Source organism: Cucurbita moschata, unplaced genomic scaffold (assembly GCF_002738365.1).
Source record: "Cucurbita moschata cultivar Rifu unplaced genomic scaffold, Cmos_1.0 Cmo_Scf00024, whole genome shotgun sequence".
Classification (NCBI taxonomy): Eukaryota; Viridiplantae; Streptophyta; class Magnoliopsida; order Cucurbitales; family Cucurbitaceae; genus Cucurbita; species Cucurbita moschata.
The window spans coordinates 2,460,570-2,475,660 of record NW_019268540.1 but is presented as its reverse complement, the minus strand read 5'-3'; the positions used below and the strand labels follow the sequence as shown (position 1 = coordinate 2,475,660).

The 15,091-nt window shown below is 38.2% G+C and overlaps 2 protein-coding genes across 4 annotated transcripts in view; both read right to left on the bottom strand.

The window, feature by feature from the left end:
* Window positions 1-4,229, bottom strand: part of LOC111460969 (homeobox protein LUMINIDEPENDENS-like) — a 9,565-nt gene extending 5,336 nt beyond the window's left edge. The window contains exons 1-9 of one of the 2 annotated variants that reach the window (XM_023104362.1): window positions 3,921-4,229; window positions 2,926-2,953; window positions 2,705-2,835; window positions 1,880-2,328; window positions 1,651-1,744; window positions 950-1,043; window positions 372-501; window positions 232-283; window positions 108-148 (exon numbers count right to left, since the gene is read on the bottom strand). In XM_023104362.1, the coding sequence (XP_022960130.1) occupies window positions 108-148; window positions 232-283; window positions 372-501; window positions 950-1,043; window positions 1,651-1,744; window positions 1,880-2,328; window positions 2,705-2,835; window positions 2,926-2,953; window positions 3,921-4,094 (1,193 nt within the window). In that variant the 5' untranslated portion in view covers window positions 4,095-4,229. Of the gene's footprint in view, window positions 1-107; window positions 149-231; window positions 284-371; window positions 502-949; window positions 1,044-1,650; window positions 1,745-1,879; window positions 2,329-2,704; window positions 2,836-2,925; window positions 2,954-3,668; window positions 3,805-3,920 lie in introns of those variants that run through there. The other variant, XM_023104363.1, reaches the window with a different exon arrangement.
* A 652-nt stretch (window positions 4,230-4,881) lies between these two features.
* On the bottom strand, window positions 4,882-14,562 carry LOC111460694. Of its 2 annotated transcripts, XM_023103929.1 has the most exons (15): window positions 14,141-14,562; window positions 13,921-14,062; window positions 13,414-13,486; window positions 13,181-13,308; window positions 12,703-13,104; window positions 11,286-12,589; window positions 10,757-11,190; window positions 8,869-10,664; window positions 8,649-8,794; window positions 7,916-8,076; window positions 7,575-7,732; window positions 6,744-7,365; window positions 6,512-6,659; window positions 6,273-6,426; window positions 4,882-5,113 (listed from the first exon to the last, which is right to left on the bottom strand). In XM_023103929.1, the coding sequence occupies exons 2-12, from the start codon at window positions 14,017-14,019 to the stop codon at window positions 7,168-7,170; spliced, it is 4,899 nt and encodes a 1,632-aa protein (XP_022959697.1). In that variant the 5' UTR covers window positions 14,020-14,062; window positions 14,141-14,562; the 3' UTR covers window positions 4,882-5,113; window positions 6,273-6,426; window positions 6,512-6,659; window positions 6,744-7,167. The 2 variants fall into 2 exon arrangements, with proteins under 2 accessions (XP_022959697.1, XP_022959698.1); XM_023103930.1 differs by lacking the exons at window positions 13,181-13,308; window positions 13,414-13,486; window positions 13,921-14,062; window positions 14,141-14,562 and having other exon boundaries at window positions 11,286-12,619; window positions 12,703-12,794.
* Window positions 14,563-15,091: the final 529 nt, after the last annotated feature.

Sequence of the window (15,091 nt, the reverse complement as noted above, 5' to 3'; positions counted from 1 at the left end):
AAAAAAAAAAAAAAAAAAAAAAAAAAAAAAAAAAAAAAAAATTATCGGTAACCAGCAGAAAAAAAACAACTTTTGAAAAACATAAAGGCAATTTTATCAATTCTTACCTCATGTTATCTACATTTACACTAGGATTACCGAAATTTTCCTGTACAGCAGAAGATGTAGTTGAAACTCCAAAGCATGATAAAGTTCTTTTCAAATTAAATCTAGATAGCACAAATAACTTACAGGTATGTCAATATTTGACTTCCATGACTCATCACTCGTAATGCCTCCAATACTGCAAAGACCATGATTAAACACTACATAGTGAGAAAAATTTTACTGATTTCCACGAACACATAGATAAGTTAAAGATAAACACTTGCCTCTGTTTCAGAATCATATCAGTTTGTGAATTGGTCAGAAGTTTCATGCCATTGGGCTTTTTTAATGCTTGAGATCTTATCAACAATTTGCTCCATCTTGATATTAAGAACCTTGCCCTGTTTGATATATCTGATCTTCAAGTCAGAAAATGCGACTAAAATTTTACAGGTGAAGAATTGAATTATACAAACAGATTTTCAATGGGGTAAATATAGAAATTATAAAGCTCATGGGTGTTCGAAAATCTCCATATATTTCTAAAGGAATTCCACCATCTCCTATGATAAAAATAAAATAAAGACAAGCCCATGAAGGTGCCAATTGGAGCGTTTAATGTATAAGATCCTTGGCCTCTTAAGAGGATGACTCATCCTCCTCTCGTATTCTTCCATTTTCTTTTTAATGAAATTTGTTCCTCTTCTTCATAAAGGTGTCTCATGTAATTTGGGTGAGGATTCAAATTCAACCAAATAGGAACAGGAACAGAAAGAGTATCTAATTGTAGTTCACCAAATGATACCGCCCAACAAAGAGAAGAGGTGATAGCACAAATGAACACCACACAACAAAATCATACCTGAAGTTCTGTAAAATCGCAAGTTATTAACACTTTGGAGTATCGCTGAAATATGCATAGGAAGAGCCTTATGTAAAGGCAAATGACAAAAAACCTGCAAATAATAATATAAATAAATTCTTTGCAATGCAGGGTTTCTTTATTTAAATACAAAATTCTCTAACATCTCCATGGTCACCGGGTGGAAGCTTTACTACTACCAATCCTAAGAATTCTAGTACTTCATAAAAAATAATGATCGAAGGAAAACCTATTAACCAACCACAATGAATCAAAACATAGAAATATGGACTTCATGGACCTTTTCTTTGGTTTGGTTGGGGGGAGGGGGTTCTAAAAGAACCTCATTCATAAAAAAGAATATAATACGAAAAGGTTGTACAAAAATTTAAATGGAGGCACCGGGAATCAAGAGCCGCCCAAAAGTATTTACAAGTAATAATTCTTGAAATGGGAAAATAAAAAATGTTGAAGAGTTGGACAATGAGATTACTTAGAAATACACGTACAATGTTAAGATCATGTCCAATCCCAAAGTCATTTCTACAAACACCATGCAACAAACGAATAATAAATAAGTTAAATGATGATGACCAACACAAGTGCCAAAAACTTTCATGTGTGCATCAAAGGGCTAGAATGCTGCTGCATGTTAGACAAATTCCTTAGGAATAGAAGACCTAAAGATGAGTTCAATATACCTCAAGGATTACATGAAGGAGACTTGTTTGTTCTTCAGCAGCAGCTTGGCTTAACCAAGTTGCTAAAATAATTGCACCATCTTTAGTCAAGAACCTAACACGGTGCAAAAGGATAGCAGGATAAAGAAAAGAAAATGGATACCCAAAAAAAAAAAAAAAGAGAGAGAGAGAAACAAAGAAAACAAGCAAAAAACAGACTCCCAAAACAAATGAATAATTTGAACAATACCAACATAGCACTGAAGAATTTTGTATCTGCAAGATCCATTCCATCAATTTCACCTGACCAGAAAACGTTTCTTCCTTCTGCATCATACTGAATATAGTTTGAACAAAATGCTTATCAATACCATCTATGTCAGATAGTTTACTATCCTGTGTTGAACACGATGGTCCATTATCGACATTACTGGGTTCAATAGTGTTTAAGGGAACTGGTGTAGCAAAATTTAAAGGAACCGGAGCTTCAGAGTTCAATGGAATTGGTGCATCAGAGTTCAAGGGAACCAATGCATCAGAGTTCAAAGGAACTGCATCAATTGGCATACTGGGATCGTTGTTCGTTGCAATCCCTCCAACTTCAAGTTGTTTGCAAGAATTAGATTGGATGGATCGTTCCCGTGACAAACGGACTAGTTTCCTCACCCTTGAACGTTGACTATTAAAAAAATCACGGACCTAACAACAAGAAAACACAGATTATAAACACCCACAAAGAATTCTATAAACACCTTTAGATATAATAAAGGATGGTTGTAGTTCATTTTTAAGTCTCCCATTGGAGCTCTCACAAATTTCTTATATTTTTGTCACTATAGCTTTTTCTTATCAATGCCAATAGAAGGAACTTCTGGATTTCCATGGCTCCTTTGAGTTGATTTCTTATCACCAGCTATAATTCTCTCCCCTTCTTAATGAAAGTTGAAAAAGAAACCATATAAAACCAATCAAAACAAAACTATGGGATTTTAGTATTGGCTATTTATTGTCAAAACTTGATAAAAAGATAGGATTAAAGAAAATATGAACAATCAAAACAAGATGCATATCAAACCTGTGCAACTTTGACACCAAATAAGGCACTGATTTCTCGTGATTCTTTCTTACTAAGTGCATCTTTAATAGAAAAAACAGTTTGCATATACTTTACAGCCTTGGGGTTGAGAAGGTCTCGGGGTCTTTTTCCTGAAATTGGAAACAGGGCAGACTAAATATGATAACAATATAAAGATAAAATCTTCGGAAAGTGAACAATTATAAAGAGCCAGGAGTTACCAATCGTAATTGACAAAGCACCAGCAGCCTGTGCTTCAACAAAAAAGTAATAATAAATAAAGCATGAATGTCAGTTAGTTATCAAATATAATTATCATGCGCCTAAAAATGACCATGAAACCTAACTTATAGGTTCTAAAGAATCGAAACCATGTTAAAATGCACTGTCAGAAAACTAAAAGATTGAAAAGCCTAGCCAAGGACCAAGGTATATCTTGAGCTAATAAATGACAAACATCTAAGGGGAAAGGAATCCTTACTCACATCAAGCACCAATGAATGACCTCAATATAATTATAATTAGCCAATAAAAGTACGTAAACTCATAATGTCATCCTAAACTAAAAAAGTAGGAAATTAACGAAACCAGGAAGCCACAACAAGAACACGGCAGTGCAAATTAAAAGCTCTGTATCATAGATTATGTGTCCCCCTTGAAAAAAGAACATCATTCAACAAAATATGAGAGATTTTGATATTCAAAACTATAGGAAATTGAACGCAATAAACTAATCACATAGTTGAGCAAACAGAACAATAAAATAGGATACTGAAGTTTTTACAATTACAGAGTAAATAGTAACGGATGTCATGATTTCACAAAAATAAAAAAATAAAAAAAAGATTAAAATTCACGTTTTAATTCAACTTTATGTAATAGTATAAGCTGCATTCAAGTAATCTTAACCAAGTAGGTCATGGGTGCATTCAATATGTTCAGAAAATCAATAAAAGAGAACAACCTAGAGGCCGGTGGTGAAGGGAGCCCTCATTTGATAACAGCAAGTTTAGAAGCTAATAACATACGAAATATAGACATAAACGCCATTACAGGCAACCCAGAAAGAAAGAGAACAATGATAATAAACAATGGATCAACAGAACCTGAACTTGAAATCTAAACTCTTCCCGCCACCACCTAGTATACAAATAGAACAGTACAATAGTGCGTGACCAATTTCAAAGCTAAATTTTGAATATACATAAAAACGTACCATCTCTTGAGAGAGCGGGTTGGCGCCTGTGAGTTTGCACTGCGTAACAACAACTCTCTGGAGTTGATCGACCTGGGAGCGAAATAGATCATTTTGGGAGTCCAAAAACTTCTGAAATGACTCGACCGAAGTCCCAATCTCCAAATTGGAGAAATCATCCTTCACAACCTCCATTGCCGACCAGAAATCTCGAATTTCTGAATCGAAGTAGAAACAAAAATAAGCATTAAAACCTCAAAGCGAAGGATAAACAAGCAGTTGAGGGAATAAATTAGGGCCTGAAACAACGAGGTGAAAAGGAGCAGTTCGTAATAAGCGACTGAGAGAGGAAGAGGATTGCTATATAATTACGATACAAACGGAGCACCAAATTACAGCCCAAAATCCCACACGTGCGAACATATCCCACGTGTCCTAAATATTTTCGCGCGTTTTTGTCTTCATATTTATTTTTTAAAATTATAAATTTAAAAACCTCGCATTTATTATAAGGTTTTATTAAATTATAAAAACAAAAATTTAGCTTTAATTTTAATTTCTAAAATTACAAAACTTTTAATTTCATTTTTTTAAATTATAAATTTATTTTAAACGATGAAATCTGTATTAATTTATTCATAAACTTTCAATATTACAAAATTATTCCTAAATTTACATACTTTTAAAATTTACTATATAAAATTAACCTTTTACAATTTCATAAAACGTAAATTTTAATTTAATTTTTTAAAATTTCACTCACCCAACTATCTAAATTACAAATTTAATTTTAGATCTCTAAACTAAAAAAAAAAAAATTAAATACTCTTAAACTTTCAAAATTTCCTAAGACCGTAAATTTTAATTTTAAAAATTATTTTATAGAATATTTAATTTAATTTAAATTTTCTAAATTTTAGTAAACTAATTAATTAAATTAGAAGTTTAATTTTAAGACTGCAAATTTAAAAAAAAAACGTAATTAATAAACATAAAAATTTTATTTACCATGATCATAATTAACATAAACAAAATTGGGTTATTTTTTTTAATCCCTTGGGGGGGCTGGGAGTGTTACATTTAACCCTCAATGGCTTACTTAGCTCATGTCTTCATTAGAGCAACTAAGTACACACACAATCAGAGAGAAAGGACAGTGAAAGCCTCTGTGCTGCTCTGTACGTATACCCATCTCATCTCCTCCAACACACAACCTGCAACCCACAGTGTCAGAGATTAATCATAGCATTACCACTTTATAAAGTGTTCAATAAAATAAGGTCACTAGAGCTAGTGAACAAGAACGGTGGAGTGTAAGATCCCACATTGATTGAAGAGAAAAACGAAATATTCTTTATAAGGGTTGGAAACCTCTCCCTAACAAATGTATTTTAAAAACCTTGTGAGAAAGCTTGAAAGAGAAAGTCCAAAGAAGATAATATCTGCTAGTGGTGGGGTTAAGCTGTTACGAATCGTATCAGAGCAAGACATTGGGCAGTGTACCAACAAGGATACTGAGACCTGAAGATGGGTGAATTGTGAGATCCCACGACGATTGGAGAGAGGAACAAGTGTCAGCAAGGACGCTAGGCTCAGAAGGTGGGTGGATTGTGAAATCCCATATCAATTAGAGAGGGGAACGAGTGCCAGCGAGGACGCTGGACCCCAAAGAAGGTGGATTGTGAAATCCCACGTCGGTTAGAGAGGAGAACAAAACATTTTTTACAAGGGTGTGGAAACCTCTCCCTAGTAGATGTATTTTAAAAACCTTGAGAGAAAGCTCGAAAGGAAAAGTCCAAAGAAAACAACATCTGCTAGTGGTGGGGTTAGGCTGTTACAAATCGTATCAGAGCCAGACACCAGCCAATGTACCAGCAAGGATATTGAGCCTCGAAGATGGGTAACTTGTGATTCCCACGACAATTGGAGAGAGGAACGAGTGCCTGCGAGGACATTAGACTCCGAAGGTGGGTAGATTGTGAGATCCCATATCAATTGGAAAGAAGAACGAGTGTCAACGAGGACGCTGAACCCCAAAGAGGGTGGATTGTGAGATTCCACATCGGTTAGGGAGGAGAACAAAGCATTCTTTATAAGGGTATGGAAAACCCAAAGAAGACAATATCTACTAGCATGCACGTACGGAGACAGCTATGAGAGACAGCTATGAGACTCCACAGGATCCCTTCTACTAGAGGTGGAACAAGCATGGGCAAAAACTCAAGCAAAACACAGCCTATTACAGAACCAAACTACAAGCCTTCCAGCCAAGAACAATGGATCAACAAACCAAGAAAAGTATGAACAAGTTATACCATCTATTGTGTGGATAAAGCAAGAAGCGTCATAATTGACAAGAAAGAAAGAAATTACCATGATTATTGCACGTTCCAGCTGATCGTGTAGGACGACGATAAGCTCCCATCTTCCCCGTCGTTTTGTTCGTTCTTCTCTAGAAAAGAACATCGAGCCTTCTTTAATCTATACAAACCGAGTTCAATGACTTGTGCAAGGATATACACAGAAACTGCCAATAAATGAAAAGGAAGATATATAGTTATGCACCCAACATAAAAGAAAAAACTTAGAATGTCCACAGCTCGACGACAAACCTGGAGTAAATTAACTCGAACGACCTCGGTGCCGGGAGCTACGTGCATGTACTTGATGTTATTATTACAATTTGTCGTATTATTTATTTATTTATTTATTCCGTCTCATAATATAACAGGAAAAAAAAATAAAAAATATAAACAAAACCTGCAGTTAAGCAGAAAGCAGAATCAGCATTTGAATGTGAAGAGAAAATTAAGTAAGATTGTGTTATATTATGAAAGACATCACCTTTCGTCGCCCCCTTCGGTGGCGTTCGAACACAAATTGTAGAAGGTTTACGACGATCGTCGAATTTTACATGTCTCGTCCTTTGGATTAGCACGACCCAAGTTCGAGAACGACGTGCAACGGTAAGGTGTCACCGATGGGGCAGACAAATTGAAGCCCCTACGAGCTCGAGCATAAGAACTCAAAAGAACCTCCATATACAGAAGCCTCTGTGGCAGATCAAGCAAAATGAATGGCGAAGCAGCAGGACAATGTACAGAGAGATTCACTAAAAGCAGTAATCATCAGGCTATCAACCGGGTTTTCGTGTAATGGAGGGCGGTCTCTTCTCCTTTCCTCATCAATGCTTCTCAAAGCAACATACCGACCAGACAAGTACCGAAGTCCCGAAGTCGAAATTCATTTCTATAATCACTCGGTTTTTTCAACGGTTAATTGCCTCCATCGCAACCCGTACTAGAGTCAGCAGGCTTTCGACATCTTGAAAGTTAAAATCGAGGGCCATTTTGATGCAAGAGATACCCTCCTTATTGGTTGCTGTCCCTCCCGAGCTCGCATTTGCAGCTGCGAAAGCAATTCGTGATTTCCTCGATGCTTCCATGGCAAAATTTACATCCTGTGCCTGTGAAATTGCCATTGTTGAAATCTTAAAAGGTAATATTTTCACTGAAGAAATGAAATTTCTTTTCGGTGACCGAACGGGAAAACTTTAAATACCAACCATCCTTCAAAATATCGACAATGTATATCGGGTGCGATGCAGCTTATCGAACAAAATATTACTCTCTAATATAATCAAAATATCAAGTGTAAAGTCTAGAAAATACGTACATAATTAAGCAACCGTACAAAATTGGGACGGCTTTTAGCAGGAATGACATGGGATCCAGTAGCTCGGCTCGAGCTGACGCCCTTAGAAAGAGTGGCTTTGTCGGTTCCAGCTGGGTTATTTAAGTTATCAACATCAGAGGCAGATGAAGGAGATTCCCCTGATAAAAACGTATCATAAAACGATAAGAAGAGTGTTTTAACTATCTCCTAGAGTATATTTTCGGTTCCGAACGTTCAAAAAACATCAAATCGACATACTTTTAGCGAATACATAAAGAAACGAGGGGTACTCTCAGACAAAAGAGACGAGTTTATCTACATTTTCAATGCATCCTTATTACCAGAGGGACCCATTTGCAGAGCTCGCTGCAAGTCGTGCTGGTCTCGGATTGCACTGTTATGCGAAGAATAAATCACCCTCATGTACGCGACTTCCACGCATTTGTATGCCAAAGTAGCTGCAGCCATGTCCTTCATTTTCTCATATTCATGAGCACAAAACCTGCAGTCATTGAAAAGTTTAGGCTTTGAATGGCATCAAAATTCAAACGAAACTAAACGCATCGTCGACAAACCTACTGTATTTTCAACAAAAATTTGAAGTGGGTTCATGGCCTAATACTTATCTGGGGCTTCCGCTTAACGTTGTTCCAATCATATAGAAAATATGGCTGCAAACGGGGGCTAACCCGAGCGGCAAACATCTTGTTAGATGGGGTAACATCCTCTACCTCATAGACCAAAGAGGCCTTGGCCTTTACTCATTGATGGACAAAAAAAAGCTCGTCTGGCTAAACGGGTTTGGCGATACAACCAAGAAAAGCAAGCTCTTTGAAGAAAACCGAACAAAAGTACGGGTCTTATAAAAAGAAATGTTAGCCAACCCAATCCAATGGTAGTAATTGGGTCCTTTATTCGGGTTGTGTGTTGCGTGTTATCAAGGAAATTAATCATTCGAAGTCGAATCGAACGGAATTTTTTATGAAGAGTAAATAAGTCCAAAAGAGAAGCTAAAAGTAACAACACGAAATCCAGGACTAAGGAATAAATCCAGAAGATATTATTTTGACTTACTCGCATAGTTTTGCAGTGCTACTGTATATTTGCATCGACTGTTTGGCAGTCTCATTGTTGGACGACTCGAGCAAGGAGGCTCCATAAAGAAACTTAAGGGATGCTTGGAAATAAAGCCCGATAGATTCGAGATGGGACCCAGAATTCTGAGGAGAAAATACAAATGAATTAGAATATGAAGATCAGAAAGAGCAAATCGAGAATGTGCGCATTTAAAGACCTTAAAACGATCGGCAAGATGTTTTAAATCTTTAGCTTCTTTCATAGCTTTGGTAGCAGCCTGGTTGGAGTCCCTTCTGGCTGGACTTGGTGCATCGATGGGTACCCGCTCGTCGGGAGTGGAATGCCTTGAACCATTGGTCTGAGCTTCCTTTTGACGATTCTTAACATGCTTTTTCCCGTTTGACACAGCATTGCTTTCGGAAGCATCTACTCGCAAAATATCGGTCACATTTCCTTTTCCACTCCCTGCTGAAGGGGGGCAATGCAGCGTCTGATTTCGAAGCTCTCCCGAGTTTGGTAATGGTGCCGGTGTACTTTTTCCGGAGACTTTTTCAAGTTGATCGTTTTTCTGAAAAAGGGACCTCTTTGAAGCGGTACCATTGCAATCATGCTGCTGATTCTTCCTGGAATTGCTATCCACAGTAGAATCTGGACCTTCATGCTTGACAAAATTTAATTCACTTTCTCTTTTACCGAACTCAAAAGACAGTTTACCCGAACCGTCCTTCCTAGCATCTCCCGATTTTATCCTAGAGTTGTCCTGTAACTTGTGCTTACCATTCTTAACCTTCAAATCATCATGGGAATAAGGAACCCTGTCCTTATCCACGCCAACGTCCAAACCATAGCTCCGACTTTTGTCCTTCGACTGTGAAGATAAATCCTTTCCGCTTTTGTCTGGATATGACTCGCTGCCCCTATATCGCGTTTCATTTGGTCTATCTTCATTCTGAACTTGTTCGGTCCATGGTTTACAAGGATGCTGATGATCAATTCCTGAATTGCCAGGGACATCAGAGGAAGACTTCCCTTTTGCTTTAGCTTTTTTCCCTGAAATATTACTAACATCTTTGTTTACGGTATCGATCAAGGGGGACTTTAAAGGCCTACGATGAGGCACAACAGACTTTTTCTTGCTACCAGCCCCAGAGCGATCACTACCACCGTCCTCTTCTTCCCCATCGGAGCACCTCATATGACCACCATCCAGAAAATCCTTACTTTCCCTTGACGGCAGTGCAATCTTATCTCGGTTAGGTATTCTCATAGGTGATGACGAAACAGATTCTACTGGCGATCCTTTGATATCCTGAAAACTGGATTTCGTTTTATGTGAACCCGATATCTTAGAAGAACTTGAAGTCGCTACTAGAGAAGGTTGTATCGCTCCTAAATCCCTTTTCAAAGAATCGGTGCCATCCAAACTTCGATGAGAAAGAGTGCTCCCTACATCTTGTCCATGAGGCCAATTCTTAGAATAACCTTTTTTCTCTTTTCTACCACTGGATTCTTTACCTGGAGGCTTAGATAGCTTTGCCTTTTTCTCCTTCCTACGGTCGTTATCGCTGAGCTCGGTAACAGGACCTCTATTCTGCAGGAGATGGCCAGAACCATTGAGCGACCCAGTCTTAGTTTGAATATCCGGGGACGCTTTCACTTTTCTCTTCTTTGAATTGCTTTTGGTACTACCATTTCCTCCTCCCATGGAATCATCATCCACGACTCCCAGCAGTTTGTTTTCTCTTTTATCGTTCGGTACTCGTTGGATAACATTTGTATTATATTTCCAGTCCTTAGACGATTGGTCCATATTTTTAGACTTATTAGTTCCACCTGATGCAGAAGGAAAGTCAATGCTCAAGCTTGGACCAGCTTTCACAATAGGCGCACTGTGCCCCGATATCTGCTCTTCATCGGTCAGTTCCAAGCCATCGGTTCTAACTTTCTTTGAAGGTCTAGGATAATCCGGTTCTTTCTCTTTTCTGTTTTTAGTCTTTAAAATCTTGGTAGCACCTGTGCAAATGATTATCCAAAAAGTAAGATTCCGAAGGTCAAGTAAGTAGAGCAAGTAAACGAAGTCAGCGCTAAAAAATAGAAAACCGTGCCTTCATCAGATAAGATATCGACAGATTCCTGCTTCTCTTTATACTTATGCTTGTGCTTCTCAACAGGAACATCACCCGACTTGTTTAAACGAAAATTAGCTTCATCTCCGAAAGGCAACTGGTTCACATCATCTAAACTTTTGCTTTTCATTGCTCCTTCATGCTTCTTTGAGTTTGATAGCTGAGGTGCATCCCCTTTAAGTGTTATACATGGTCTTTCTTTTGATCCGTGTTTCTTTTTTCCACCGCCAGGCGGAGCATTAAAATCATAATGATGGTGATTTTGCCCAGATGGTCGAGCGTTAACCCCTCCCGGCATAACGCCACTAAGATTACTGTAAATATTACCCTCGGGAGCAGCCGGTGCTTGGAACTTGGCTATTAGAGCTTTCGTCGTTTCCTCCTCACTAAACATACATTGGTTCATTCCAGGACTACAGATTCATAAAGGAAAAAAAAAAAAACCATTCAGTAATATTCTTTGAAGATTCTATGTGATAGACAAAAATTGCAGTAGAATCGAACTTACAGCCAATCGAGCATGCTGCAGATCCACTTTTCGGGTAGGCTGAAAGGATTTGTACCTAATGGAAGAAGCCGCCATTTTTGACACCGGTCGCAACAAACCCAGTTGTCTTGTGGAGCTACATTGTCCACTGCAGCAGGAGCTGCATCCTTTATCGTCCCACTGGACGGATTCATGACTACTTCCGGAAACGCTTTTGATACCAAAGGCTTGCCAATTTTCTCAACGAATAATCTCTCCTTCGATGCAGGAATATTATGTGTTGGCTTTTCATCAGAGTGATTTAGTTGATCCTCAAAAGGAATCTCTGATGAATCTAATAGATTATCGTCTTCTTCCAGTTCCCCAAAGAAATCTCGGTATCTATCTTTCGTTTTTCTAGAGCTTTGCAGCTTAGGATCTTCAACTTCCGGTCTGGTTGAAACGTTGTCATCTTTACTAGTACTCTTTGTTTTCGAACCTGAAGAGCCAGACTTCGCACTACGTTTTGATACCTCTCCATTGGGGATACAATCCGTTTGACTAAACTTTGACTTCTTTTTGCCCTCGGGGATTAAATTATCCTTTCCCGAAACATGCTTCGCGTTGCTATGTGCATGAGTAGTAGTTTTATGATTCGAATTCTGCTTGAGAGGATCGATTTGATCACCATTCGAAGCATTCTTTCCTTTTGAGGCAGCCTCGATCGAGTCAATTGTTTTCTCCCTCTTGCTTTCTCCAGATTTTTTTGCAGAAACCGAAATATCGTCAAACTTATTGGATTTTTTTGGCTCCCTAACCTTTCCGGATGAACCATTCGTTTGCTTCTCATCCTCCATAGTAAACGGAGGCTCTACTGCTGGACCCTCTTCCAGTTGATCACAAAGATGTCTGTCCCTTGCCACAACTTTATCTGCCTCCATTAACGTTTCAGATGCCCTGTTCGTACTTTTCGTAGTATCAACTGATATGGCATATGAATTTGCTAGAAGCGGAAGCTTTAACGCATTAGAAACAAGCTCGTCACAAGCTACTGTATCGATTTCTGACATCTTTTTTGACATAATTGAACCATTCAGAAAATCCCTCCTATTTGTGTTCTTTGATTCGGACACGAAGTCATTTATATCTTTCGACATTTTCTTCTCAACTATCATTTGACCACCTTTCAACGAAGGCAACCCTGCTAAGGGAGGGTCTTGATTGTACTGTTGGACACGAGTAGTTTTTTTATCTCTTCCAGGCTTCCCCGTTCGAGTTAGGTGAATAAGATCATCGGGAAGAGGTGATAGCAAGAGACCTCCCTGAACTGGAAACGATGTCATCATCTGCTCCACGAATTAATTGCATTTTGATCACTGAGGCACATTATAGCAGTAAAGAAAAGAAATACAGGAAAATGAGGTGGAGAAACTACGAGCATGTTTTTACACAGATATACCTGAAGAATGCTCGTTGGAGATTCAAACGGGCCATCTTGAAGCTCACGAGAGATCCCTTCACTTTCTGAGGGGCTGTCGTCTAACGACGAAGATGGTGAAACATCTAGGCCAAGACCACTATAGATCGCATCGTTTTTTCTTGTCGACAGGTTATCAGAACCCATTTTAATTCGCACCTTCAGTGATTTTTGATCCGAAGAAGTAGTGGACTTATTGTTCACACATCCATATCCAGAACCACGTTCTTCAACATACGGGAAAGACGGGAATGCTTCTTGTCTGGATGATTCATTCAGATTTGGTGCTTCGATTATGGGTAGTGACGTAGAACTAGTAGAAGGAGGACCAGGTCTAATCGACTGAGGTGTAGTTGAAGAAACAACAGAGTTATTATGGCCAACCTGAATAGGAACACGTCTTCGATGCTCAATAACGCCCCCATCAATCACAAAATCGAAAGAAAGAAAACAAATTTACCTCCTGAAAATTATTGGGAGATCTGGATGTACTGCAATTATGACCTTTCGGTGGAGTCCTTGAAAGAGGAACAACCGGAGACCGTTGATAAGAAGGTAAAAACGAACCATATCCACCAAATTTCGCTCCTATGGTAAGCATACCGGCGTCAAATTATTACTTCAAAGAACACACAACTAAAGCTAGCGTACCACGGGAACAAAAAAACACATCTCTTTCGTGTTTCGACTTACCCAAATTTTCAGCAGAGACTCCACCTTCAAAATCTTTCTGAAAGTGTCCCAAAACATGTTGAAGTTTTGCATCCTGTTCAACAAGTCAAAAGGCTCTCAAACACGTATAACAGAACCTCGGTTCGAAGTGTCGCAGTCAATAAACAGATACTCGATTCAGCAGATGAGTTAAACATCACAAAATGTTATAGTCTAGCCATGCTCGATTCGTCTATTACGCTTAACGGCCACTTCGAGCAAGAGATCGAAAACTCATGGAATCATTTGCTACCACTATGAACAAGCCAGGAAAACCATACTTAAAACACAACTATGAGCTGAAACACATTGACTCCAGAAGCATTGAAAAGGAAGTAAAAGAAATGGAACTTAAAGAGCTGATACAAGAGCCAATAACAAAACCCAGAATTCAAAAACACAAAAATCTGGATCTAAATGAGCAAACAAGGTCAAATCGAGAATCTAGAACTTGCAGTAATGGAAAAAAAAGATGAACAAAAGGCTTACTATGTAGGAGAGAGCAACATCAGGGTCCATATTTGAATCAAAATCTTCATTGTTCTGATATGAACAAGCTTCTCCCTCTTCAAGCTCGGTATCTTCCATGTCTCTCCTGGCACCGCCTACCGCTATTCCCTTCCTCGCATCCCTGCCCCCCACAGAAATCGTTGAGTACCCATTCGAAGAACAAGAACACGAAGAACACGAAGAACAGAATAAGTCCAACCTTGCGCAGCTACCTCAAAACCAAGCCGCCGTTGCCCTCACCAACATCCAAACCCAAATCTTCACCCAACCCATCTCATAAAACCAAAAACCCACAAAAACCCAATAACGGGGTTTCCCTAAAACACTTGCAATCCCACCCGATCAAGGGATTAGAATCAAAACCCACACCTAAATCGAAATTTAGAAGGAAACCCACTCGAAATTCTGGAGAAATAGAAGGAAACAACGAACAAAAAAGGAACTGCTGTTCTTAGAAACAAATCAAAATCACCGATCTCCTGCAGAAGCAGGGTTCGATCTCTGTTGAGTTAACTCAAAATTCATAAATTGTAAATTACGATTCTTTAGCTGGAATTGCCAAGCAAAAACAACAACTCCCTCACCCTTCCTCTCTCTCTCTCTCCCTCCCCCGGTTTTTTGGTGTGAACAGCAGCCGCGTTTTGTATAAATTTCTTCTTTTTTTTATTATTATTATTTTTTTTTTTTTTCTCTCTCGCTCTGTCAAAAAAATTGTAAATTCTTTTTATTAAACTCGTATCTGAGGAAGAAAGCAACCATTTTCGTTGGATTTTTCTCTTCTTTGTTATGGATCATCTGAGTTCATTTGGAATTAAATGTTACAACCATGAGCATCCTTTGATCTACACGTGTTTTTTTTTCCTCTTTTGATTTTAATTTTTTTTTTATGCTTTTATCCATATAGTTGTTAAAAGGATGAGTGGTTTTATAGAATTATCCACCTTTTATCCTTTACCTTGATTCAAATTCAAACTTGAAGTAAATTAATTTTTGTTTAAATACTCAGTTCTCATAAATTTATTGTCTCCCGTGATCTGACGTTTTTATAAATTCGTGAGTTTACTAAACACTTTTAAAGTCTAAAAGTTCATAAATCTATAATTTTATTTGTTAAATTTATAATTTAACTTTTTAAGTTTGAGTCTAAATT

Excerpts from the sequence above, each read along its gene's own strand:
- LOC111460694 (XM_023103929.1), bottom strand. The coding sequence starts at position 14,019 with ATGGAAGATACCGAGCTTGAAGAGGGAGAAGCTTGTTCATATCAGAAC. Across the intron at positions 12,590-12,702 it reads CTCCAACGAGCATTCTTCAG|ATGATGACATCGTTTCCAGT; the intron begins GTATATCTGTGT and ends TTCGTGGAGCAG. Across the intron at positions 11,191-11,285 it reads TGCAGCATGCTCGATTGGCT|TCCTGGAATGAACCAATGTA; the intron begins GTAAGTTCGATT and ends ATGAATCTGTAG.